This window comes from Simochromis diagramma, unplaced genomic scaffold (assembly GCF_900408965.1).
Source record: "Simochromis diagramma unplaced genomic scaffold, fSimDia1.1 OVJJ01000492.1, whole genome shotgun sequence".
Classification (NCBI taxonomy): domain Eukaryota; kingdom Metazoa; phylum Chordata; class Actinopteri; order Cichliformes; family Cichlidae; genus Simochromis; species Simochromis diagramma.
Window position 1 is genome coordinate 74,406 of NW_024387308.1, and position 25,708 is coordinate 100,113.

The 25,708-nt window shown below is 45.7% G+C and overlaps 1 protein-coding gene and 1 long non-coding RNA gene across 4 annotated transcripts in view; one reads left to right on the forward strand and one right to left on the reverse strand.

Annotated features, from left to right (window-relative positions):
• LOC120717133 overlaps positions 1-4,058 on the reverse strand; it is a 30,816-nt gene extending 26,758 nt beyond the window's left edge. The window contains exon 1 of the long non-coding RNA XR_005692094.1: positions 4,046-4,058. This is a non-coding gene — a long non-coding RNA (uncharacterized LOC120717133). The remainder of the gene's footprint in view (positions 1-4,045) is intronic.
• Positions 957-22,229, forward strand: LOC120717131 (globoside alpha-1,3-N-acetylgalactosaminyltransferase 1-like). 3 transcript variants are annotated; one of them, XM_040004977.1, is made up of 11 exons: positions 957-1,029; positions 6,151-6,422; positions 6,965-6,991; positions 9,800-9,844; positions 16,708-16,773; positions 17,737-17,769; positions 19,250-19,384; positions 19,471-19,603; positions 19,680-19,875; positions 20,783-21,002; positions 21,077-22,229. In XM_040004977.1, the coding sequence occupies exons 2-11, from the start codon at positions 6,364-6,366 to the stop codon at positions 21,213-21,215; spliced, it is 1,053 nt and encodes a 350-aa protein (XP_039860911.1). In that variant the 5' UTR covers positions 957-1,029; positions 6,151-6,363; the 3' UTR covers positions 21,216-22,229. The 3 variants fall into 3 exon arrangements, with proteins under 3 accessions (XP_039860911.1, XP_039860912.1, XP_039860914.1); XM_040004978.1 differs by lacking the exon at positions 9,800-9,844; XM_040004980.1 differs by lacking the exons at positions 9,800-9,844; positions 16,708-16,773.
• The last annotated feature ends 3,479 nt before the right edge of the window (positions 22,230-25,708 follow it).

Consider the following 25,708-nt stretch of genomic DNA (forward strand, 5'->3'; position numbering starts at 1 on the left):
GTGGCTGCTCTGCATGAAGGTGGTAAACTGCTTGATGTCCAATGTAAGCACAGGGGTGGCATGTCGCCTATTAATCAGGAGGTTGGTGGTCTGATCCCCGTCTCTGCTCTGATGGATCCATGGGAAAATGCGGATTTTGGGAAAGAGGTAAATGCTGTTAACAACTGCAAACCATCTGTATTGTGGACGGTTTCTGGGGAAGATAATACTGCAGCACTATGGAGACAACATTACACTACACTGTACAACAATGGACCTATGAGTGTATTGACACGTGAGGGATATGAAGCCATTCATAAAGTATTTGATAGTAAGGCCTGTGGTTTGGATCACAGGAACATCTGAGACATGCTAGTTTAAGGCTAGCTCCTGTTTCAGCCCTCTGTTTCACTGGATCTGTGATCCATGACATTCTCCTACACTCAATGTCTGTATTTTGGTCAAAACTGGAAAAGTGAGCTGTGTGGATAATTATAGGCCAGGATTTTATCTAAGGATCTAGATAAGTGTGTATCTCTTCCCTGGAAAATCAGTTTGGCATCAAGTGAAAGGATGGTACTGACAGTGTATACAAGGAAACTTGTGCAGGCCCAAAAATCCATCAGTTCTCACGTGTTTAATTGATGCTTCTAAAGCCACAGATTGACTGGCTTTAGATCGAGTGAACCACGGGAAGCCTTTTGGTGAATTAAACCCACGGGGAGTTCCTGGTTACATGGGGAGGGTTCTCCCTCACTAGTGGTGGTGCTCACCCTCACCAATCTGCTGCGGGTGTTTCCCGTTACTCAGCCATCCAAGGAAGTGTGTTTGTGTAAACATTGCGCTGCGTGTAATATTTTGTGTTCGTGTTCTTCAATAACACGGAGACCAGCTTGAGTCTGCTCACGACCAAGCGCATCAGACAGAAACGCGGAAGCGTTTCAACACAGCACCGGGGGGAGGTTAGGGGGCGTGGCCTCGCCGCTGGCTGTGGCGGAAGAAAGAAAGAAAAAGAAAGAAGACGGAGGAGAGCGACCAGCGCCTGCACAGGTACGTGCTGTCTGTCCGCCCGTGTGTGTCGCGCTGTTTCCGGGTTGGTTGGCAGCTCCGGGCTGGAAACGGAGAGACGGAAACATCATGAAGTGTGGTGCCGGTGTTGTGCCAAAAAGTGATTTCCAATGTTTCCGTGTATTTTTTATGTGTAATATCTTTACGTATGTTGGTAAATAGACTTCGGTGAACAGCGTTTACAAAGGGGTTATATATAGATCTCCAAAAGTTGATTCTGTTCATCTGGACGTATCGTTTTCTGGGAGAAACGTTTCGTCACTCATCCAAGTGACGTGACGTCTTCAGTCTCAGCTGACTGCAGGTTTCAATCTTATAAACAGGACATTTACGTAATGACTGAAACCAGCCCACTGAAGGAACAATGGGCTGGGAGGTCAGTTCCTTAATCATAATTATGCAAATTCTCATGACCATTGATCAAAGACCACTGATCAAAGACCACTGATCAATGGCCATGAGTACCATTCACAGAGAGTTGGGGAATGGCTGCAATCACGGCATTGTAAGGTCTGCCCCGGGCCTCCTCCCAGTGGGACATGGCCAGAACACCTCACCCTGGAGGCATCCCTGTCAGATGCCCAAACCGCCTCTACTGGCTACTTTCAAAGCCAGGAAGTGATGTCAGAATGAGGAAACGCTCCAAGACCTTAAAACAGGAACAAATCTGTGTTTTTGGAGCTGTTCCCCTCTGCTTCACTGCAGGTGCTCTGACCTCTGTGCCGGAGGAGGACCGAGCAGCTCAGGAAAACTCTTTACCTGTTTCTGCTGAGAGGAGCAGCTGCACATGTGATGTACTGTTAGCGACTCCAGACCAGCGAGGATCTGCTGGAGCTCAGCTCAGGAGGGAGGCAAAGGTTTATGATCCTGCACAACAACAACAACCATCGTTTTCACACAAACAGAGGACTGTCATGTGATGCGTGTGCATACCTTCATGTTGTTCCACGGGAGTGGACACAGCTCCACACCTGCATGATGAGCTGATGTCTCAAGTATTTTATTAACTAACTGAAGAATCAGAAATGAATCTTTTTGGTAATTATTAAGCAATCATTAATATTCAAAGGAGAAAGCACAACTTGTGTCTTCAATGAAACATTGAAGCAAAAAAAGCTTCATTTTGGAATGCTGCAGCGCTACTTGAATGTGGGCGGGGCTTTGCTGAAATGGTACGGCGGTCTTCTGTGACATTCACCTGCGCATGTTGTGAAGGTTTGATGTGACGACTTTATGTTACTGTGACAACAGCACACCTGTTTCAGGTGACCGCGCTCCGTTTACAGCCGTGTTATTTTAGGCCCAGATAACTTCAGACTTCATGGCGCCGAAACACGCGTCTCGGTTTACAGTTGTGAAAAGAAGCTTCGTATAACGATGCGATAAGGAGGTCAGAGCTTACAGGAAGTCAGGGCGGGCTTTAAATGTGATCCAGCCGCTGCTGGAATGAGAGTTCAGTGTGGGAGCAGGCAGCCGTGACAGGAGGAGGGGCTGTCTCAGGTAACCTGAGCCACAGGTGTGTACCTGCTGATCTTCTTTCTGAGACTGGACGTTGCTGCAGCCCCTCCATTCATATGTGAGTGAAGTTGGCCCCCCCACCTTCTTCAAATCCAACAAAAGTGGTATCAAACGTTTGTGCTACGTTTGTGCTGGTTTGTGCTGCAGAAATTTTTGTTTGTGCCGCTATTATTTTAAAGATATTAACAAAAATTTCTAGAGGTCAACCAGCCCCCCCATATTAATGGAATCAAACAAAATTGATGTCAAACGTTTGGGCTGGTTTGTGCTGCAAAAATGTTTGTTTGTGCTGCTAACATTTTAAAATTTTTTAATAAAATAACGTCTTGATGTGTGCTTAATCATCCAGGTAAGTAAATCCCAAAAGGTTGATTCTGTTCATCTGGACATTTTCAGTTGGAGAAACGTTTCGTCACTCATCCAAGTGACTTCTTCAGTCTCAGCTGACTGCAGGTTTCCCCAACCTTATAAACACACGTGAGTGAAATTGGCCCCCCTACCTTCTTCAAATCGAACAAAATTGATGTCAAACATTTGTCCTGCAAATTATTTTGTTTGTGCAGGTTATGTTTCCCTAATTTTATAAACAGTACATGTACAGTGAGAGAGAGATGTTACATCTGTCTTCACTTGCATCCCAGTCATAGAAGCGTTGGAGGTCGTTCATAAGAGATTACAGGATCATCCCAACCTCAGCAACAGGACCACTCTCAGCACTGATCAGTTGTGTTTGCTTTTGGAACTGTGTCTTAATTCCACCTATTTTGCATAAGGGTCAGTACAGGCAGAAATCTAGGTGTGCCATGGGTTCCCACAGGCCCCTGCTCAAAGTCACCAAACCAGTTCGTAAGCAGGTACAGGTGTGGCCAGAAGGGTCCTCAGAGGCACTGCAAGACTGCTTTTCCACCACAGGCTGCCACACACGACAACACCACAGACTTTCAGGAATATACAGAAACTGTTACTGCCTACATCCCAAAATGCATCGATGATGTCACAGAGACCAGGACTATCACTGTCCGGGCCAATCAGAAGCCATGGCTCACAGGTCAGGTTTAAATGCTCCTAAGGTTGAAAAATGCAAGCCTTCAGAGCCGGGAATTAGGTGAGTCTAAGAACAGCAAGGGCAAACCTGTCACGTGGCATCAGCTATAGCAAAGCTTCAGCGACAGCAGAAATACTTGGAGGCAGTGGCAAGGAATACAAACCATCACAGACTACAAGCCCACTCTACAGACCGTGGTGACACAATCCCCAGACAGTGTGTGGAGATCCCTTGCCAAAATCAATACACTCAAAGCTCCAGGTCCTGATAACATCCTTGGACAAGCACTGACAGACTATGCTGTGGAACTCACAAATGTCTTCACAGACATCTTTAACACATCACTAGGGTCAGGCCGTCGTTCCCACATGCCTCAAAGCCTTCACCATCATTACTGTACCCAAGAAGTCATCTATCTCCTGCTTTAAGGACTACCGTCCTGTCAAACTCACCTCCATCATTATTAAGTTAAGTGCTTTTAACGGTTAGTCATGCATCAAATCAAATTATCGCTTTCCCCCAATCTGGATCCATTTCAGTTCGCATACCGGTCAAAACGCTCAACCGATGATGGAATTTCAGCTGCCCCTCACTCAGCCCTCACACATCTGAACACTAGAGACTCATATGTCAGAGTACTGTTCATAGACTTCAGTTCAGCATTCAACACCATCTTTCCCCAGCAACTCATTCACAAACTGGATCTGCTGGGGATCAGCACCTTGCTGTATAACGGGCTGCTAGATTTCTTGACAGGAAGACAGCAGACAGTACGGGTCGACAGCAACACCTCCAGCCCAAGAACACTGAATATGGGGGCTCCCCAAGGATGTGTGTTGAGCCCCCTTCTCTTCACTCTGCTGACCCACGACGAGATCTACTACAGGGGTGAAGTTAACCATCTGCCAGAGTGGTACAGCAACAACAACCTGTCCCTGAATGTGGAGAAGACCAACAGCGACTCTACTTCCTCTGCAAACTGAGAAGCACAAGAGATTCAACCCCCATTATGAGCACCTTTTACAGAGGCACAGTTGAGAGTATCCTCACCAGCTGCATCACTGTGTGGTATGACTCCTGCACTGGGTTCTGCAGGAAAAAATGACAACGGGTAGTGAGAGCAGCCGAGAGCATTGTGGGGACCTCTCTTGCCTCCCTCCCCAGGAGATCTACTGCACCTGCCTCATCTGGAAGGTCCTCTCCATTACAGGTGACTCCACTCATCCCTTCAACAGCGTCTTCAGTTTGCTGCCATCAGGAAGGATACTGAAGAGCCTCCGGGCCAGAACCAGCAGACTGAGAGACGGCTTCGTCCGTTGGGCTGTCAGGATGCTGACCATCTCTGAATCGAGAAGGGGGGCCCAAGGGTACATCTTTCGCCATCTTACAATGCTGTGATTGTAGCCATTCCCCACTTTCTGTGAATGGTACTCATGGCCATTGATCAGTAGGCTTTAATTAGTTGTCATTGATCAATGGTCATAAGAATTTGCATACTAACAATCGTGGAACTAACCCCCCAGCACTTTATTCATTCAGTGGCACTAGTTTCCTTCACTATGCAAATGTACTGTTTATAAGGTTGGGGAAACCTGCAGTCAGCTGAGACTGAAGAAGTCACTTGGATGAGTGACGAAACGTTTCTCCAACTGAAAATGTCCAGATGAACAGAATCAACCTTTTGGGATTTACTTACCTGGATGATTAAGCACGCATCAAGACGTTATTTTATTAAAAAATTTTAAAATGTTAGCAGCACAAACAAACATTTTTGCAGCACAAACCAGCCCAAACGTTTGACATCAATTTTGTTTGATTCCATTAATATGGGGGGGCTGGTTGACCTCTAGAAATTTTTGTTAATATCTTTAAAATAATAGCGGCACAAACAAAAATTTCTGCAGCACAAACCAGCACAAACATAGCACAAACGTTTAACATCAATTTTGTTGGATTTGGGTAATGTGGGGGGGCTGGTTGACCTTTTGACCTTTACCTTTTCATTAATATCTTTAAAACAGAGGCAGCACAAACGAAAATTTTAGCAGCACAAACCAGCACAAACGTAGCACAGTTGATTGACACCACTTTTGTTGGATTTGGGTAATGTGGGGGGGCTGGTTGACCTTTTGACCTTTACCTTTTCATTAATATCTTTAAAACAGAGGCAGCACAAACGAAAATTTTTGCAGCACAAACCAGCACAAACGTAGCACAGTTGATTGACACCCATTTTGTTTGATTTAATTAATGTGGGGGGGCTGGTTGACCTCTGATGACCTCTAGAAATTTTTATTAATATCTTTAAAATGATAGTAGCACAAACGAAAATTTTTGCAGCACAAACCAGCACAAACGTTTGATACCACTTTTGTTGGATTTGAAGAAGGTGGGGGGGTCAACTTCACTCACATTCCATTCATCAACAAGCTGCTTTAGCTCCTCCCATTTCTCCGCTGACTGGCTGCTCCTTTATTAACAGTTCAGATTCTCCCTCTCTCTCTCTCTCTCTCTCTCGCTCTCTCTCTCGCTCTCTCTAGGGTGTGGAGGATGTGAGTTGTGCCTGAACACTTCAACCTGCTAATCAGGTCCAGCCAGTAAACGCTGCGTTCTGTGCAGACACAGAGGAGTCGGGCTGGTTTTATTAGACTTGCTGGATCAGAAGCCAAGTGCTGGACGCGGTCTCGGTGGTTGATGTGGTCCTGATCTGGACCGAGAGACCTGCGAGGATCGGACCCGTCCCGGTCTGAAAGATGGCCGTGCTCCACACAAAAGCTGTGACTGTGATCCTGTCTGTCACTGTGCTGCTGGGGTGAGTTCATGTACTTATACTACAGTTAATACTGCGTTTAATACTACTGTTAATGTGGTGTTTACTACTGAAGCCTCTGTTCGGCCTCTGCGATGTCAGCTTTGAGCAGAGCAAACACACGGAGCATGCTCAGGTTTCAGGCGGATCCTGCCAGGTCTGTAGCTCGGTCTGCTCAGAGCGTCTCTCTTTGTTCCCGTCTCTGTGTTCGAGCTCGCAGCGTTGCGTTGTTCAGGGTTCACAATGGCACCAAGCCTCGTGAGTGACAGCTGTTTGTTCAGGTGTGTTCAGGCTGATGACTGAAGCTTTGTGTGTTCGTGCGCTCCTATTGGTCAGCTCTATCGCAAACACCTGATGATCATGTGTACAGTCCAGTAATAGTCTGGTTTTACAGAATGTAACCTCTGACCGAGGCGGCGGTCGAGCCTGAGTGTAGGCGTGTTGGCGAGGAGAGGCGCTCGACCTAATGCCGTTCGGGTTAGGAACATGTTAACGAGCTAAAGGTCTGCTGATTGATTAATGATTGTGTTTGTTTGACCCCACAGGCTGCTGTACTTGTCCCAGTACTACAGGTAACACACACACTCGCACAGACACGCATGATTCCTTCCTGCTAGCTTCCTCTTTGCTAAGTCTCTGACTTTCAAAATAAAAGTCACAGAGCTTCCTGTCTGAGTTTGAACTGCAGCTGAAACAGTCACGTGACCCAGTCTGAGCGCACGAATCGGCGTGGATGTTGGAAGCTGCATCAACACAAACCGAACGAGACGTGAAGCTGTGTTGGATTCATTGGATGATCTGATGATGATGTCACAGCCAGGAAGTGGATTCATGTTAGGGTGACCATGCTTTGATTTCCAAAAAAGAGGACACTTGGCCCAGTCATGAAAAACTTTATTAATAGTCTTTGCTTAAAGAAAACATTAACATATTTAAACGATGCCTTCTCTGTGCAGTTAATGAATGGTGAAATAAAAAAAGTCACATATCCCAGAATTCATAGCGCGGCCCAGCCAATTCCAGTTTTCAACAATGGTGGCCACTACTAAGTTTTAAAATTACTCTTATTACTCTTTCTGGGTCAAAAAATAAACTTGTAGCATATTTTCAGGCAGAAAGTAGCTGTGTAAACGTCAAATATCTGCTCGGTTTATCAAGATATCACATATTTGCAAAAGTGCTCCGACGTTTTCGGAGACGTCTGTTACCCACCAGCTCGATAGCTAGCTGGGAGCTCGAGGGTCACTGGAGCCGCCAAGAACGGCACAACTCCCGGCACAACTCCCGGCACATCATTTTCAGACCCCCGCGGTCTTTCGCTACTCAGGTTAAACGTGATATATAAGTCACTTAGATAACTTAAAATGTTATTGTTGGGCTTTGTTTGTGAGTCAATCAGTTTGGCTGAGATTAAAGTTATTAGATCAAATTAGATAAAAAAAACCAAAAACAAACCTTTTTAATTCCCCGGGTGGTTTTCACACAGCTGAATAAACATCAAACAGAAAACTGATTAAACAGACGTGTGAGACGGTCGAGAGTTTACTCCAGTGTCCTGTTATATTTTAGATAGCAAGGAGCAGACGACTGAGTTTATTAAACTTCACCCAGACAGCGGTGACGCTGATCTGAAGGCTAGACTGTACAATTTCACAGCCGTTTACTTCCGGCGTACCCGACTTTCTGAGGACCCGGCCCACGTTGACCGCGAAGGCCGGGTCCTCAGTATGCAGCAGCCCATGAATTTGGACATGACTAACATGACACTTCCGTGTGCCGGGGCAGCCAATCAGCAGAAAGGGGCGGGTAAAGTGAGAGCTGCCGGTCAGCGCGAGGGCTAAGGAAACCTAACTGGGATTTAGCAATGAGCTAAAGTGGGTGTAACAGGGTTCTGGGGATGTTTGGACCTGCTGGTCCCCGAGCTGCAGCTCGTCCACACGTTTGGCAGCTCTCTGCTCCCCACAGGCAAGCGTGAGAGCCTCCGAAGCGCCTGGATCTCAGATCTGTGAAGTGTTTTACCACTCATGGTTTCCCTGGTTACGTCCCTGATGTGTTTCTCTCTTCTGTGAAAACTTTTTCCATGACCTGATTTCCATTTCACTTTCACTGGCCATGGAAATGAACTCACACCAGGCTTATGTGTTTCGTGGAAGAGTGACTCACCTGTTTCACCTCTAGCTGCAGCAGCTGCACATCCGTAAGCCACACCCCTCTCAGTGTTTGACGTGTGTGGTCTGCTCAGCTGATTCCAGCATGTTTTCTCTGCGCACACTGACCAATCAGCTTCACATCCACAGGCACACCGAGGGTGATGAAGGTGTGAAACAGCGCAGGTCTGGGATCAGTGTTCCTCTCTGGGAATGCTGTGACACTTGGCTGATGGTTATGGGGGCGAGGGCAGAGTTAGGGAAAGATGGCCGACGTTGGCTGCAGCGGCACCCAAACCCTCCTTTGTTCCGTTTCGGAGAAAACCTTTTGCGTTTCACAGATTCATTTTTCTGGGATTTTCTTCCTCGTGGCGTCTGCAGCTGAAAGAGCAGCTGTGAGCTCTGCATTGTGTCCTGTTGGAGTCAGGTTACACAGGAGGCCTTTTTGTGTCCTCTGTCTGTTTGTGCGCTCGGGCCTCACACCTGCGTTACCCCAAAGCCTCCTCAAAACCTCGCTTCCTGTGCACTGCTGTTTACTGTCAGCAGGGGGCAGTGTGGGTTAGCTGACTCTGCGAAGTGTTGTTCTTTGGTGTTTGACAGAAACGGCTGTTCAAGGTCAAAGGTCGTTAACAAATGGTAAATGGTCTGTATTTGTATAGCGCTTTACTTGGTCCTAAGGACCCCAAAGCGCTTTACACTATACACAATCATCCACACATTCACACACTGGTGATGGCAGCTACATTGTAGCCACAGCCGCCCTGGGGCGCACTGACAGAGGCGAGGCTGCTGGACACTGGCGCCACCAGGCCCTCTGACCACCACCAGTAGGCAACTGGTGAAGTGTCTTGCCCAAGGACACAACGACCGAGACTGTCGGAGCCGGGGCTCGAACCGGCAACCTTCCGATTATAAGACGAACTCCCAACTCTTGAGCCACGATCGGCGAACAAGGCCATTGTGCAGATACAGAAGTTGGAGAAGTGTCTCCATTGTCACGGCGATAACAAGCAGACGTGTCTGATGGCGCATGACTGCGCCCCGTGCTGTGCTGACACGTGATTGGCTTGCACATTTTTTGTTCTGGCTGGTGATTGGCTGTGTGGAATATCTTTGCTTCATGCGCTCACGACAACACCAATAATAAGATGGGAGCGGGTTACCGGGATCTGATCGATAACCGGTAACCTGTCAGAGGTGGGCAGGGCTAACTTTGATCTCTGTGTCATGCAGAGTCTCGCTGTCCTTTGAGGAGAAGTGGAAGACAGTGGAGGCGGGGTAAGTAACAAGAACTCTGTGTGTCTGTGTTTAAGGCGGCACTCATATCCTTTTTTTTTTTTTTTTTTTTTTGCCTGTCCCGTTTGGCTGTTTTGCATCAGAATTTTTGTCTAAAGGTGAAGAAAGATGCCCAACGGATTTACTTTACCAAATGGACCATCCCAGCCTTGCCGTAATGGTCCATTTGATTCACCTTTTATTGTTTATTTTATTTATTTTCACTTGCTAAATATGGGACAGATTTGACTGGGGAAAAGAAAGAGGGAAAGAAAAACAGCGGAGAAGAGGGACGGGGATAAAGGGCAAAAAACCAAAAACCAAATATTAAACATTATTGTGCAGCACGTAAGATCAACAGAACACAGTGTGCTTTGAGGTAGGAGCCAAAAAGGGTGTAGTTTGTGGGTGTGATCACCCGTGTGTACACCTGTGAGCATGGACGCACTTGTTTTTAAAAGGTTCCTTCATGTAATGATCTGCTAGAGGGTGGGGGGGGGGGGGCACAGCCCCGTCCTCCAGGGCATGAAGCAGGTATGGAGGAGATCAAGACTCCAGACATCCAGAGGCCCCCAGAACACAAGAGACCAAGGAAGACCAACAGAGGGGCAGCCGCGCCACTGTCCCAGTAAGAGCTGAGGAGAGTCCCAGATGAGGGCTCACTCAGCAGCTGCGGAGCAGAAGCCAGGGGGAGTTGCAGTGACGCGCCCGTGAGCTCTGCCGGCAGCCAGCTGTGACCGAGCCCCAGGCCGAGAGGCCGGGGGCACCCCACCCCCGAAGTGGCCCGAGCGAGCCCCAGGCTCCAGGCCCCGATAAGCGGCCGCCAAGGAGTGAGCTGGTGTGTACCTGGACGCCCATCCCCGGACACAAAGAACCACCAACGCACTGATGTCTGAGGGCGTCCGCCACTGGCAGGGGAAGTGGTGGTAGGAGATAGGCCTCCATACCTTAGAGGTCCTGAGATGTCCCCAGAGAGGTGGCGTCTGATACCCAACCTGACATATAGACACAGACATACAGGCACACACAGATACAAACATCCATTGGTTAAAATGAGTCATGAATGAAGCTCAGAGGACTCAGAGATGTACCACAGGCCTTCAAGCTGGCAGTAGCTAGACCCAAAGAGCCAGCGCTCTTAGCTAATGACAGGCCAGATCCTTGAAAGAGTCACACAGCTAACAGGTGTTACAGGTGCTGCAGTGTTTTGAAACAGATCTACAGTGGTATGCAAAAGTTTGGGCACCCTTGATAATTTTCATGTTTTTCCTTCATTGGTTGTTTGGATCAGCAATTTAATTTAAATATATCATATAGCAGACAAACAGTGATATTTGAGAAGTGAAATTAAGTTTATAGGATTTACAGAAAGTGTGCAAAAGTTACTTAAACTAAATTAGGCAGGTGCATAAATTTGGACACCCCAACAGAAAAATTGCATCAATATATTTAGTAGTTAGAGCAGGGGGATATGGCCAAAAATATTTATCACGATATATATTTGAAAATTTGCGATAACGATATAATTGATGTGATACAAAATACAACTCCACAACTTTACTAGTGCAAAAAAACACCATTTATTTTACTTAAACAAGCAGCTGTTTTTTGAGTGCATTAAAGCTATATAAAAATTTAACAGTGCAAATGCAAATTTCTTGCTGAAGGTTTAACCAAAAGGCATTTCCAGTAGAAATGTGTTGACATATCCTGAGTTAACCATGTATAATATCCACTGAAGTTAAAAAGAGGTGCTTTGCAACATTAAACTGCAGTGTGCCAAATAAAAAAGTCAAATACGTTTTTTTCGGACCATAAGGTGCACAGGATTATAGCGCACATTAAGCGAAACAAAGGAGTCAGATAAATCGAACTTTGTTGTTGCAGTTGTTGCAGTATATGAATGACTAACCTCGTATTGTAGATGGATTATCTCAGTTGTTCTGACTGAAGTTTGGTCCATTTACAGCATCCTGCCATGCGATTGCATTTGTCTCTAACCATCAGGAACCTTCACGTTAACTTTTATCAAGTGGAAAAGTGTTAGTGTTCGTCCTCCAGCTTCACTGTGTTTACGCTATGCTAACATAGCTGTGTCGCTAGCGATCACGTAGCACATCATTATATAGCAGCTAGCCCAACTTCAGTAACCCTACAAACGTCACTGCTGTTTAGTTTTCTGTCTTCATTTATGTTGGAAGTGACAGCAGAGCAGTATGATTAAATTTTTTCAAAAATCTCTCAGTCAGAACATGCTATATCATGCTTGGGTAACAAGCGAAACTAGCGAGCTAACGTCCTGCTAACTTCTAACTCCGTTAAGTGTAATAAATTTTGTTTTCATGGATGCCTGGATGATAAACTTCATAGTTACACCTGGTAAAGCAGCAACGCTGGTCGTTTTATTAAAGATGAAAGAATTTAGACAGTTTTTAATTCTCAGTGATGCTGCAGTGTTCGTTTGACTTTAGGACCTGAAGCAGAGGGAGTTTAGGACTCAGGTTACTCCCAGATTTACGAGCACCTTAGTCCAACAAATACGGTAATAACGACGGCCCGCTTGCACGTTCTACAAAAAAAATGTGCTTTGTTGTGTATCTGATGGACAAACACAAAAAACCAGTTCCACATCACTGAAGTTGCACCATTTTTACAAACCAGTTCTGGTTCATCCGTTTCACTCAACAATCGGCCATCTGCGTATGAAAACAAAGGCACTGCGCATGAGCGTTTTACCAATATTCTATCATGCATTCAGCAGTATAATATGGCCCAGCCCTAATGAGTAGATCCTCCTTTTGCAGAAATAACAGGCTCTAAACACTTCCTGTAGGTTCCAATGAGAGTCTGGATTCTGGTTGAACGTATTTTGGATCATTCTTCCTTACAAAACATCTCCAGTTCAGTCAGGTTTGATGGTTTCTGAGCATGGACAGCCCGCTTTAAGTCACACCATAGATTTTCAATATTATTTATTTCTGGGGACTGAGATGGCCATTCCAGTACATTTTCTTTGATCCTCTGCTGAACGCCTTAGTAGACTTTGAGCAGTGTTTCGGGTCGTTGTCTTGTTGAAATATCCAGCCCCAGCGCAACTTTGTGACTGATTCTTGAACATTGTTCTCAAGAATCTGCTGATATTGACTGGAATCCATGCGACCCTCAACTTTAACAAGATTTCCAGTCCCTGCACTGGCCACACAGCCCCACAGCATGATGGAACCACCACCACATTTTACCGTGGGTAGCAAGTGTTTCTCTTGAAATGCTGTTCTGTTTCCACCATGCATACCTTGTTATGTCCAAATAACTCCGTTTTAGTTTCATCAGTCCACAGCACCTTATTCCAAAATGAAGCTGGCTTGTCCAAATGTGCTTTAGCACAGCGGTCTCCAACCTTTTTAGCTCCACGGACCGGTTTATGCCCGACATTATTTTCACAGACCGGCCTTTAATGTGTCGCGGATAAATACAACAAAATAAAACTAGTACCGGTACCGAAAAAAAAGAAGATTTATTCATAACACACGTGAAAAGACCCAAGAAAACAGAGTTAACGATAAAAACAATAACAAAATAACACTGAAAACCGATAAAAACCCTGAAAACCATACATTTCACACCTGAGCCTCAACTCTCGCGGCCCGGTACCAAACGACTCACGGACCGGTACCGGTCCGAGGCCCGGGGGTTGGGGACCGCTGCTTTAGCATACCTCAAGAGACACCGTTTGTAGCATGTACACAGAAAAGGCTTCTTCTGCATCACTTTCGCATATAGCATCTCTTTGTGCAAAGTGCGCTGAATAGTTGAACGATGCACAGTGACTTCATCTGCAGCAACATGATGTTGTAGGTCTTTAGAGCTGGTGTGTGGGTTGACTGAGACTGTCCTCACTATTCTTCGCCTCTGCTTATCTAAGATTTTCCTTGACCTGTCACTTCCAGTGACAGTGGAAACTGACAGCTGAAATCTCCGAGACAGCTTTTTGTATCCTTCCCTTAAACCATGATGTTGAACAATCTTTGTTTTCAGGTCATTTGAGAGTTGTTTTGAGGCTCCCATGTAGCCACTCTCGAGAGAAGATGCAAAGAGGAGGAAAACTTGCAATTGGCCACCCTAAATACCCTTCTCATGTCTGGATTAGTAATAATAATAATGGATTGAATTTGCAAAGTGCTTTACAACTCCACTATTCATTCACTCTCACATTCACACACTGGTGGAGGCAGCTACAGTTATAGCCACAGCTGCCCTGGGGCAGACTGAAAGAAGCGAGGCTGCCATATCACGCCATTGGTGCGAACTGTGAGGAGGCGCTATCTAACCTCTGAAGTGGCTGCAAATTTTACCAGGGTTTTAGACGAATGCCCCCCTGTGATTCTACCTGCACCCTGCGATTTGATTTTTAATCATTTCAACAGCAAACTGAAGAAAAGCCTTGACTCCGTTGCTCCACTCACCACCAAAAAGATTAACGTAAAACATGCATCACCCTGGAGAAACGAAGAAGTCAAAAAACTCAAAAGAAATTGCAGGGCAGCAGAAAGGAGATGGAGGAAAAATAAAAATACTATCAACCATCAAATATTTTCCGAGCAACTTAAAATGTACAATAATACATTAAGGAATTCAAGAAATTCATACTTCGCCAAAATAATCAGTAATAACAAAAATAATCCCAAGGTCCTCTTTTCCACCATAGATCATTTATTTAACCCTGATTTTAACAGCTCCCAAAGAACCCCCACAGACTCGCTCTGTGAGCAGTTTGCAGACCACTTCAGGGAAAACGTCAGCACCATCAGATCTGATATTTTATCTAATCGCGATATGTTTGTAAACACATCTGAGGGCTCGATTGTACCTGAGGAGATACTGGACAGCTTTGTCCTGGTTAATGCTGAGAACCTTCAGAAAGTTTTCTCCACAGTGAGACCCACCACATGTCTTTTAGATCCAATCCCTTCTTCACTCTTTAAAACACTTTATGGATTTTTTCTGCACCGGGGTTGTGATCGACCGTGGCTGCTGGGTCTCTGGGGGTCCTCTCAGCCTGGCTGGGGGGCTCCTTTGCCTCTCTCCTGCTGTGTGCCCAGCCTGGAGGCTGCGGTCTGTGACCGGCTCCCGGTGCAGACGGCTCCCTGTTATAGTGTTTCCTCACTTGGCTCATGTGAACCCAGCCCAATTTTTACTCTTTAAGTGTGCGCGCACGCGTGTGTGTGGGTGGGGGGGGATATGTGTGTATTCACATCATTTATGTTAATGAGAGTGTGGGGAGTGAGTTGGAGGGTGGGGTGGGCTGCTTTTAACTATGTAAAGCACTTTGTGCCCCATTTTTTGTATGAAAAGTGCTTTATAAATAAAGATTGATTGATTGATCGAGCAACCAAGACAGACAGACAGAGCTGGGGATCGAACTGGCAACCTTCCGGTTACAAGATGAGCTTCCCAACCCCCTGAACCACGGTCACTTGTGTATGTAGGTCAAGGGTCAATGAGCTCACCAAACAAATTTTATGTTCCAATAATTAGTGCTAAATCAAATCAATAAAATGACAAGGGTGCCCAAATTTATGCACCTGCCTAATTTAGTTTACGTAACTTCTGCACACTTTCTGTAAATCCTATAAACTTTATTTCACTTCTCAAATATCATTGTGTTTGTCCGCTATATGATATATTTAAATGAAATTGCTGATCTGAACAACCAATGATTTATGAAGGAAAAACATGAAAATGATCAGCGGTGCCTAAACTTTTGCATACCACTGTATCTAATAGACGTTGCAGGGCCGGATCTACAGGGGTGGCGTGTGCCACTCTACAATAATCTCTTGCCACCCCAGTTTAGCATACAATTAAAATAAGCTAGCATTAGCCTGGCTACAGTTAACATTGCCTATAAATCCTAAAACTGAATACAAAGTGTGTGTCCCCCCCCCCAACCACCATTAACAGTGGTTCAGCCCATAGCGCAGACCGGCTTTACTGTTTGTTGCTACTGACAACAGGCAGTGAAGCCGGTTTCAGCATGGGTGGTTGGTTGTGACACTTTGGGGGGGTGTTTCCTGTTTTAGCTGTTTGGTGGTTGTTGAAACAGTTTTGTGAGCTTCAACCTGAGATTCTGGCGTTTCTGGTGAAATACATTTATTTTTAAATCATTCAGGATTTAATGAATCGATGTTGCTTTATTCAAGTTAAAATTGATTTTAATCAGAAATGTGATTTTAAACCCAGCCCTACTCACTCTGTCCATCCACCTATGCTTTCAAATGTATAGACAGGTAGGCCTACAGGAATGTGTGGACCACAGCCAATCACAGAGGTCCCGCTCTCTGATTGGCTTCGACCACAATGTGGGCATAATGTGTGTTGACCACGCGGAGACTTTCAGAGTTTTTTTTAACGGCTGGTTGCACTGCTGCGACCGAGGATGTTTTTTTTTTTTTTTTTTAGTCGCACCATTGAGGAATTAGTTTCCAGTCTAGAGCCCTGTATGACTCTCTCTCTCTTCCACAGCATGTCTTTATCCTGTCTTCCTCTTCTCCCCCCCAACCGGTCGCAGCAGATGGCCCCGGCTCTCCCTGAGCCTGATTCTGTCGGAGGTTTCTTCCTGTTAAAAGGGAGTTTTTCCTTCCCGCTGTCACCAAAGTGCTTGCAAATAGAGGACTGTCTGATTGTTAGCTTTTCCCTGTGTTATCGTAGGGTCTTAACCTTACCATATAAAGCACCTTTGCTGATCTGTGGAACTTGGTCAGTCCGGTCTAAAGGTGTTTTTAAGGGTCACAAACAGACACTGTGTGTGTGTGTGTGTGTGTGTGTGTGTGTGTGTGTGTGTGTGTGTGTGTGTGTGTGTGCTGCAGATCTGCCGTTGAAACCACCACGTTCAGTCAGCCTGGTATTGATCTCCACCTGGAGTCTCCTGAGCAGTAAGTACTGTCCTTTCTACTCAGCAGCTTCACTCTGTTGCATCACAGTTTTTCTTCCCCCAAAAGGCAAACAGCTGCTGCCGACATGAGTAGATCTGATCGTTCTTTCTTGGATGAAGGGTTACTCTTTTACTGGATGTTCTCATAAATTAGCAGGGTTAGAACAGCTGTCATGACGTCATATGTGTGTTTTGTAGTCCATTTTTTGCTGAAGTTAGTTTGTTCCGATATCTGAGCACCTCTCTGCTCGCCTCTTATTCCTTATCAACTTTTCTAGCTGATGAAGTTTTCATCAGGTCATGGAAAGGTAGTGAAAGAGGCGGTTTGAAACGGTCCTCATATTTGTGAAATGTGTGACGGCTGACACCTGCTGGTCAGGAGCAGGAACTGCATGCATGTGACTGAAGATCATGGATCTTTCCTTTCATTCTGCTCCTTCAGGATCTGGATCTAACTCATAAATGTGTTCCCAAAAGGTTGGTTCTGTTCATCTTTTCATCATCATCAGGTGACTCCTTCAGTCTCAGCTGGCTGCAGGTTTCCAACCTTATAAACAGGACATGAAACCAGCACCACTGATTTACAATGGGCTGTGAGGTCAGTTTATGATCATTAACATGCAAATGGTCATGACCACTGATCAGTGTCCATGAGTACCATTCACAGAGAGTTGGGGAATGGCTGCAGTCACAGCATTGTAGGATGGTGACAGATGTACCCTTAGGCCCCCTCCTCGATTCAGAGATGGTCTTTTCATGTGAGGAATCTCCCACTGAAAACATCCAGATGAACAGAATCAATTTTTTGGGATTTCCTTACCTGCATGATTGAGCGTGCATCAACTCCTCATAAATGTGTCCCTTTTGCAGCGCTCCCTGCTGGACAAACTGAACACGCTTGGCTGCGTTAGGCTCGTGATGTTGGCTCGTATTGAACTTTGACCTCTTTGTTTCTGTGTTTCAGTCTGAAGTACAACCAGCCCAGCATCGTGCACGGGTCAGTATCTCTGCTTCTTTATGTCATCAGGGCTCTAGACTAACTTTTTGCCATGGGCGTACCGGTACGCCCAACTTTAAAAAGTTAGGCCTACCGGCACAAAAGTTAGGCGCACACAAATTTTATAATAATTGATATAATATAATGTGTTTTTCTGGATACACTGTGCTTTTTCAGCATTCAAAGATTGATGACACCGTGTCAGAGCACTGGCTATGAATTTCAGAAGCATCAGGCCTTAACAGAAAATTTAGCAATAGTTCTTTTCCTATTACAGCTACATCCACTTCTGTCGTGCCTAGGCTGCTCACTAGGCCTGGGTATCATCACTGATTTCTATAATCCATTCGATTCCGGTTTTCAAAGTCCTGATTCGATTCAACTTAGCCTCAGACAGTCAGAAATATTATAATTCTGATCATTTATCAGTACTGACTTCTTCAGAATTGTGAACATCACAGCAGATGCCTTTGTGTGAAAGTAACTGAGAATAAAACACAGAAAAACATGAAGGAGATTTTCCTGGTCTGGCTTTTTATAGCAGATAACCTTAAAAATATTCTACAATGTTCTGCATATAAAGTTTAAATTTCTTCAGTATTGAACAACAGAAAAAATAGGCTTTCTTGTCCGAGGTCATTTAAGTGAAAAAAAGAAAAAGACAGCAGCCACAGCGCTGTAAACAACGGTAGACTGGTGGGTAATAAGCGAATGAATAATACAGAAAACAGAGATTGGAGACGGGAAACTGTTCTTGAAGTACAGAGAGAGAGAGAGAGAGAGCTAGCTGTGCATGGAGTGTGATTTTAATAGTCGTGGAAGCAAAACAGCAAATTTCATGACGACATTGATCAAATGTGAAGCGCAGTTTGATTTTGGTTGGAGAGAGACAAAACCTGCAGCTCAGAATCAGCGCAAAAAGACGTAATCACAGCGCGGACCGGACGCATCAGAATCCCTAAGCTCCGACAGCGTGTCCGTCTGCGGGCCGTCGGGTGAGAAAGCCGAGAAAGACAAAGCTGATTCTGATGCGTCGGGTCTGTGTTTACATCTTTGTGTGGAGTCCGTGTACCTGCTCTCATTTGCTGTTTGGTGGCTGTTGAAATGGTTTTGTGAGCTTTAATCTGAGAATCTGGCGTTTCTGGCAAAACACAGTTATATTTAAAAGTCGATTCAGGATTTAATGAATCGATATCACTTTATTCAAGCTACTCACCTCCCTCTTCTACCTGCACTTTCAACTGGACCACGGCCAATCAGAGAGGTCCCGCCCCTTACTATCTCTGATTGGTTTAGTCCACGATAGGGGCAAAATGTGTGTCTGTTGTTGACCACAGGGAAGGTTGCAATATTTTTTTTAGTCGCACCACTGAAAAATTTGGTCGCACTCTAGAGCCCTGGTCATGATGTTCGTATTTTTGATAAATATGATGATGATGATGATGATGGAGATGATGATGCCGTGTCTCTGTAATGGCAGTCGTACTGACGTGGTGACGGTGACGCCGTGGTTGGCTCCGGTGGTCTGGGAGGGAACCTTCAACCCGTTTCTCTTGGACAGCATCTACAAAAGGAAGAACATCACCATTGCTGCCACAGTCTTCGCTGTCGGAAAGTAAGTGTGACATCACAACGCTCCGGTTTCCCTGCAGGCCTAAAAGCAGTGTCTCTGGCTTTACCTTTGACCTCTCCTCTGCACAGGTACATCATGTTCCTGAAGGACTTTCTGCAGACGTCTGAGGAGCACTTCTTCGTTGGCTTCAGGGTGGACTTTTACGTGTTCACTGATCGCCCTAACGAGGTGCCCAAAGTGAACATGGCGGCCGGCAGAATGGTAAACGGATCTTGTAACCAAACGCAGCCTCTTGGCGGATTCTTTGTTTTCTGACTCTGCCTCCTTCCTCCTCCAGCTGACGGTGCGCTCGGTGCCCAGCTCAAACCGCTGGCAGGAGATCTCAGCTCGCAGGATGGAGATCATCCAGAACCTGATCGAGAAGAAGCTTCAGAACCGCGCCGACTACATCTTCTGTCTGGACGTCGACTCAAAGTTCCACGGTCGCTGGGGGGCCGAGTCGCTGGGAGGACTTGTGGCCGTGATCCATCCAGGTCTGTTCTCCCGCACTGCCACGAAACCGTACAATAACGAGTTCGTGGTCGACGTTTCAGCTCGATCAAAAACACCCCACACACACATCCGAGTATTCCCACATCTGTAAACATCAGCAGAGAACCTCCAAAGAAACAAAGTCTGGCTGTGGGTCTCCATGGTGACCGCCGGCCAAATGTCTCGCATATGGTCCAGGCCAGCATTTAGGGTCAGAGGTTAAGGCTGTTTTGGTGTCTTAGGATGTTTTTACTGAAACATGTCAATGTCTGACCTTTGACCTATGACCTTAAAGCTGTATTTTATTTTATTTTATTTATGATCGGAGCAGAATTGGCTGAAATCGTTGACTTCTGTACAAACTTTAACACATTCGTGCGTTGTTTTACGCTGTTCTGGTTTCTGGAGGTCAAACTCAGCTTTTAGCCAACCTAGCTACTTAAACCATCGCAGGCCTGCTATATTGTTGTGAAGACAAAAAGTCTGCGTAGTATAAGGTTTTTTCTGCGTGACCTTTATTTTGACTTTTCACCAAACTTTCACCATATGGAGCTGTTACTGGTATCTCCCATCACACAGAATTTGAACATAATATCTTGAAAACTGTGGACACGAGTGCTAAAAAGCAGACAGATTACATCATCCCTCCTGTTGGGGCGAGAATTTCAGTTTAAGGCACATGCTTCAAATCACAAGGTCAAAAACAGGCATTACGTTTATGGCATACTCATATGAAAACAGAAGAGGTACAGAGACATCAACCCTAAAATAACAGCTTGATCTCCTCTGAGTACATCTCAAAAACTCAGGCCAAATTCTGAAAAAGATTTCAGGTGCGTTCACTTCTGCTTTCTGCGGCTTTGTTCTGCCCTGAACTTTTAGTGACATCGCTCCCACCTGTGTCTGCAGGTTACTACAGAGATGACCGGAGCAAGTTCCCCTACGAGCGGAGTCCTGCGTCCAACGCCTACGTGGCTCCCGGGGAGGGGGACTTCTACTACTGTGGAGGGGCGTTCGGGGGGTTGGTGCAAGAAGTTCACCTGCTCGCCAAAACCTGCCGCAAGAACTTTGAGGACGACGCCAAGAGGGGCATCGAGGCAGCTTGGCAGGAGGAGAGTCACCTGAACAGGTAGGAAAGGTGGCTGGATGTGCTGGTCCTTGTTGTTATCGTTAGATGATTCTACTTCCTGCTTCTTTACTCAGGTATATGTGGATCAACAAACCCAGCAAGGTGCTGTCACCTGAGTACCTGTGGCAGGACTTCAAACCCAAAAACCCAGAGGTCCAAATCATCAGGTTCTCCGGCGTCATCAAGAACTACGCCAACATCCGACCCAACTGAACCAGACCAAACTGGACTGAACTGGGTGAAATGAGCCAGTGTGTGTCTGACTTTGGGAAAGGCCTCGCACGTCTGACCTTTACCCATAATCCCTCTCAGGAATCATTTTTAACCCCACCCCCAGACCTGCTGGATTACCTCTGCTGAGCATGTACAGTTTGTAAACAATTTATGCTGTTGAGTCATAGAAATGTCCTGCCCTCAGCCCCCCTGAGGTCTTTGATCAAATTCATGGAGCTGCCTCTAGTTCCCCCGATTCTGAGTTTCTTTGTGTTTCCTAATGTTTGTGTTTGATTTTTTATAACTTTTCCTACACGTGGAGCCGACAGGAGGCTCAGCTTCAACTGTCCAGGTAAACTTTGGGCTGTTAGGTGTGGGTTTGCTGCTTGTGTTTGACTGCAAAACTGTGATGTACCTGCATGTTTTTACCCACAATGCATTTTTCTAGCCTGACCGAGAGTCTCTTGGTGTGAGAAAGTGAAGGTGCACATACCTCAGTGTGCTTCTCGTCCTGACTCGCTCACCATCTCAGGTAGTCTGTGTGACTTTTAGCTTACCTGAAGGACCAAGTGGACGGTGAAGTGTTTGTTGCCCGTCCACAAGTCACAAGAACCACCAGACATGCACACCGGGACCACCTGAGGGTCTTCACGCTAACGATGCTCGAGGTCCCGTTAACAGTTAGTAACCTGTGGGCTGTGATGGGTGGCGAGCCACAGGAGAAAGGTTTAGGGTCATGTGACAACACCGGGCAATACATAGGGGTAGAAAATGTAGGCACGTGACAGTTTCAAAGCTTTTATTTTGAAACGTGAACATGGTGCTGTGGGGCAGGGATCGTTCTTGGGTGCCTTTTAGCTCAGGTGCACAAACACACCTGCAGCAGGTGTGCCAGTCTCTGCAACATGTGGCCTTCATTTCCTCTGTTGTGCTGTACATTAAGGTCCTGCGTGATATTCTCTGTGAGGGAAGCTGCTTCAGTTTATTCAAAATAAAAGTATCAGATGAACATTTTATTAGTTTTTTTTTTTTTAAATTCAAGCATATATTTTGCATCTTTCAGCTTGAAGCTGCTTTTTAAGCTCCATACCTCTGTAACCCGCTTTTTAGACTGTGGGCTGGGTTCTGGTTCTAGTTCCCAGACTAAACTGTCCCATCTGATTCTGATTCTCTCTGGTTCCAAATTACTCTCCATGAGGAAGAGGAGCTCCTGGACTCACTGGCAGCTGATGCCTTCTGCACACTTGTACCAGCTCAGACTTGACGCCGGACCAGGAACCCTGGACTGGGCAGTCTATAGATACCTGTTGCACACCCCTTCAGAACCACAGACATCATCTCGGATTCAAGAAGCGATGCAGAAGTGCCTCCTGCCAGGATCTGAGGATAGCCAACCCATTAGGTCAGGTGACTCGGGACGGCCCTGATCTTTGTGTAAGTAGAGGATGAAGACCTTCCTCCAAGGATCCAGAATGGCAGCAGCTGAGAGACAAAACACTGAGCCTTCAAAATCTCACTTTGTCTAAACAGTTAGGGTGTTTAGTCCTGTTTGACTAAAAGTGTACTTCCTGCATTTGGCCACTGGGGGTCAGTAAAACACTTCACATACGTTCACCACCCTGTGCTGCTCAACGAGGCTGGCAGACCCAGCTCATGTACCCTAATGTCACCAGTCAGGTTCAGAGGTCAGCATGGCGCTAACCCAGGGCTTCCCTGCACGCTCACAGGAAGGGTGTAGCTGAAGGCATCTGACCAATCACAAACAAGCATGGGTGTACGGACAGCTGATTTTACAAATAAAGATCAAACTGAAGTAGAATGATTAAATACAGACGAGTGTATGAGTCAAGCTTCTGACTACGAAGGCTGAATGAATGTGTGTGTAGATTTTAACGCTTCCGTTGGTCAGACTAAAGAATAAAGTTTAACATGTTGGATGCACGGAGGACCGCCGCCTGCGTGAGAGGGCAGACTGATCGGTCGGACACGGAGGCTGTGTCCCAATCCAGCACACTTCGGAGTACGCGCACTACGTACGGTGCGTCTACCCGATCCTTACCGCGCATGTGCAGATGTTTTCTTCTTCTTCTCTTTAGTTTAATGGCAGTTTACTCCCCAGTGTACGAGGATACCGCCACCTGCTGACCGAGCGAATGAACCCTATTGTAAACTGAATTAGCATCATTACAAACGTGTGTTAAATTTGATTTAGTGATAGTCGAGTGTGTTTATGCTTGTCTGTGTGGAGAGGATTGTTGGAATAGTGATGATGATGTCCGCTGTCACTGTCAATTGTCAGTAAACACTTCATCTGGCTGGTGAATCTTCACGTGACACATTACTAAGTCTGTATTATTAACTCTGTAATTAGCAGTGTTGGGTAAGTTACTTTAAATTAGTAACTGAGTTACATTACTAGTTACTTCCAAGTAACTCAGTTACTTCAAGTTACTCGTTACTTTCAAAGTAACTAGTTACTAGGGAAAGTAACTTTGGTTTTACTCAGACTTCTCTTGTTAATGTGTTGCTAACTGGATACCCAGCAAGAGTGCCAGTCTTCTAGCTTGCTTACTTGCCACAGTGCACTGTGCCACCTACCAATAGAAAGGAAAAGATAATGTGCATATTTCCACGAGAGAAATCCCACGCCTGGACCGTCATTGACTGCTGCCATGATTCTAGCCTATGTTACAGCGTCATGTGCGCTTTTTACATCCAACACAAAAACTGCAGTCGTGGTGCTTTGATTGTACTCAGAACTCTGAAATTCTGCCTTCTGAATAGGAAGATGTAGGTAACACCAGACTGCAGATGAGCTGCATACAGGGCTGGACTGGGACAAAAAATCGGCCCAGGCGTTTTGACTAGAGACCGGCCGCCATTATAGGAAAAATCATAAAGCCTTTGAATGAAAACAAACACTGTTGTGACAGTGATGTTCACTGTTCTGATGGTATATATGCATCAATCTATCAATCGTTTGTTGTAAGACTCAGATAATTATTTGTTAAAAGCGAGACATTTTAAATGAGAATAAGAAAGTATTTCTTTGTGCCCCCCTTTCCCTGTTAATGCCCTACCTGCCCCCCTGGCAACACTTTGCTAGACCCGCCCCTGCACAGTTACCAGCTGTCAGCTACCTAAAAAAGGATCCTGGTGTTATTTGTCTCTCAGAAACAGTTCATAACTTCCCTTCAACTCATTCATGTCACCTAAAAGGTAAACCTGTTTCTCCATCACCTGTTCAGCTCTGATGATTCAGTAAGGACATCTCCTGGTTTCATCTTCATGTTTCCCTCTCACCAGATAACCAAACGATATCATGACCAGCAGCTTTTTTGCAGCTGTGGCTCCAGCAAACACCAGCTGATAGTAGAAACTAATATTAAATACATTCTAACAACAGCTGATCAAACATGCTGCTGTTGTTTAACGCGACATCCGCTGGTTTCCTCTTTCTGGCGCAAAGTGGACGATAAATAAACAAGAGAGAAAAGCCGATCAGCTGATCATTGATCAGTTTCATGATTAAAGTAGCAACAGGAGAGGGAGGGGAGAGAATGAGAGAAGAAGAGGCAGCTGTGCAGCAAAGACACAGAATAACTCCAGCTTTGTGTCTTTTTTCATTGTAGCTGAAGTCCGGGACAAACTGTTCCTTTTCACCTCAATACAAAACGCGTAATATTTTCTCTGAATACAAGACGATTCTGTTTTTTACGGGACGGTTGGCAACTCTAATAATTAACCGTATGAACAAAATAAAGTTCAACATCAGTAACATAGCACCACCCAGCTGTATAGAAACCCCGTCATGCTAGCTAGCACGCAGTACGAAAAAGCACAACGAAAATAAACTCCACCTAAACTTGGTTTATATCTGACCCAGATAGACTGCAGGTCTTAACTTCTTACCTGAAGTTCAGTTCACCTGACACTCGGACCGGCGGCCGCTTCGGGTCTCTCCTCTTGCCTCCCCTTTCTCTCATCCACCTGCTGGCCTCCACCACTTGCTAATGTTACTGAATCTGTGGAAGCTCCGCGATGCCACCACACGAAGTAACGAATAACGAGCCTATCTAAATTCCAGTAACGAGTAACGCGTTCCTGGTTTTGGCATAATAACTAGTTACCGGGCTCATTACCACGATAATAACGTAGTTACTGTAACACGTTACTTAATAACGCGTTAGTCCCAACACTGGTAATTAGGCGCCATTCTTCTTATTTTACGGCGCTGTTGTTCAATCGGGGGACGCTCTCTGTTGAGGAGAAAAGCATGAATTTGTTTGTAAACAAATTATCCATTGTTTAAATGTCCCGGTAGTCGAAAAGGTGGCAGAGCTCTTGAGAAATGCTAGGAGCTAACTGGGCGCTAACTGTGTCATTCAAATATATTGAATGTTGCAATGCTGGCAAAGAGAGGAAGTGACGTAAGATTTGCGCATGCGGGGTACCAATCGGGTTTCCGGTACGGATCGGGTAGCGACACCTGA

What these genes read in the sequence shown, in the direction of transcription:
- LOC120717131 (XM_040004977.1), top strand. Translation starts at nt 6,364, where the DNA reads ATGGCCGTGCTCCACACAAAAGCTGTGACTGTGATCCTGTCTGTCACT. An exon ending in TACTTGTCCCAGTACTACAG is followed by an intron (nt 6,992 to 9,799) that starts GTAACACACACA and finishes TGTGTCATGCAG; the next exon opens with AGTCTCGCTGTCCTTTGAGG. An exon ending in CAGCCCAGCATCGTGCACGG is followed by an intron (nt 17,770 to 19,249) that starts GTCAGTATCTCT and finishes CTGTAATGGCAG; the next exon opens with TCGTACTGACGTGGTGACGG.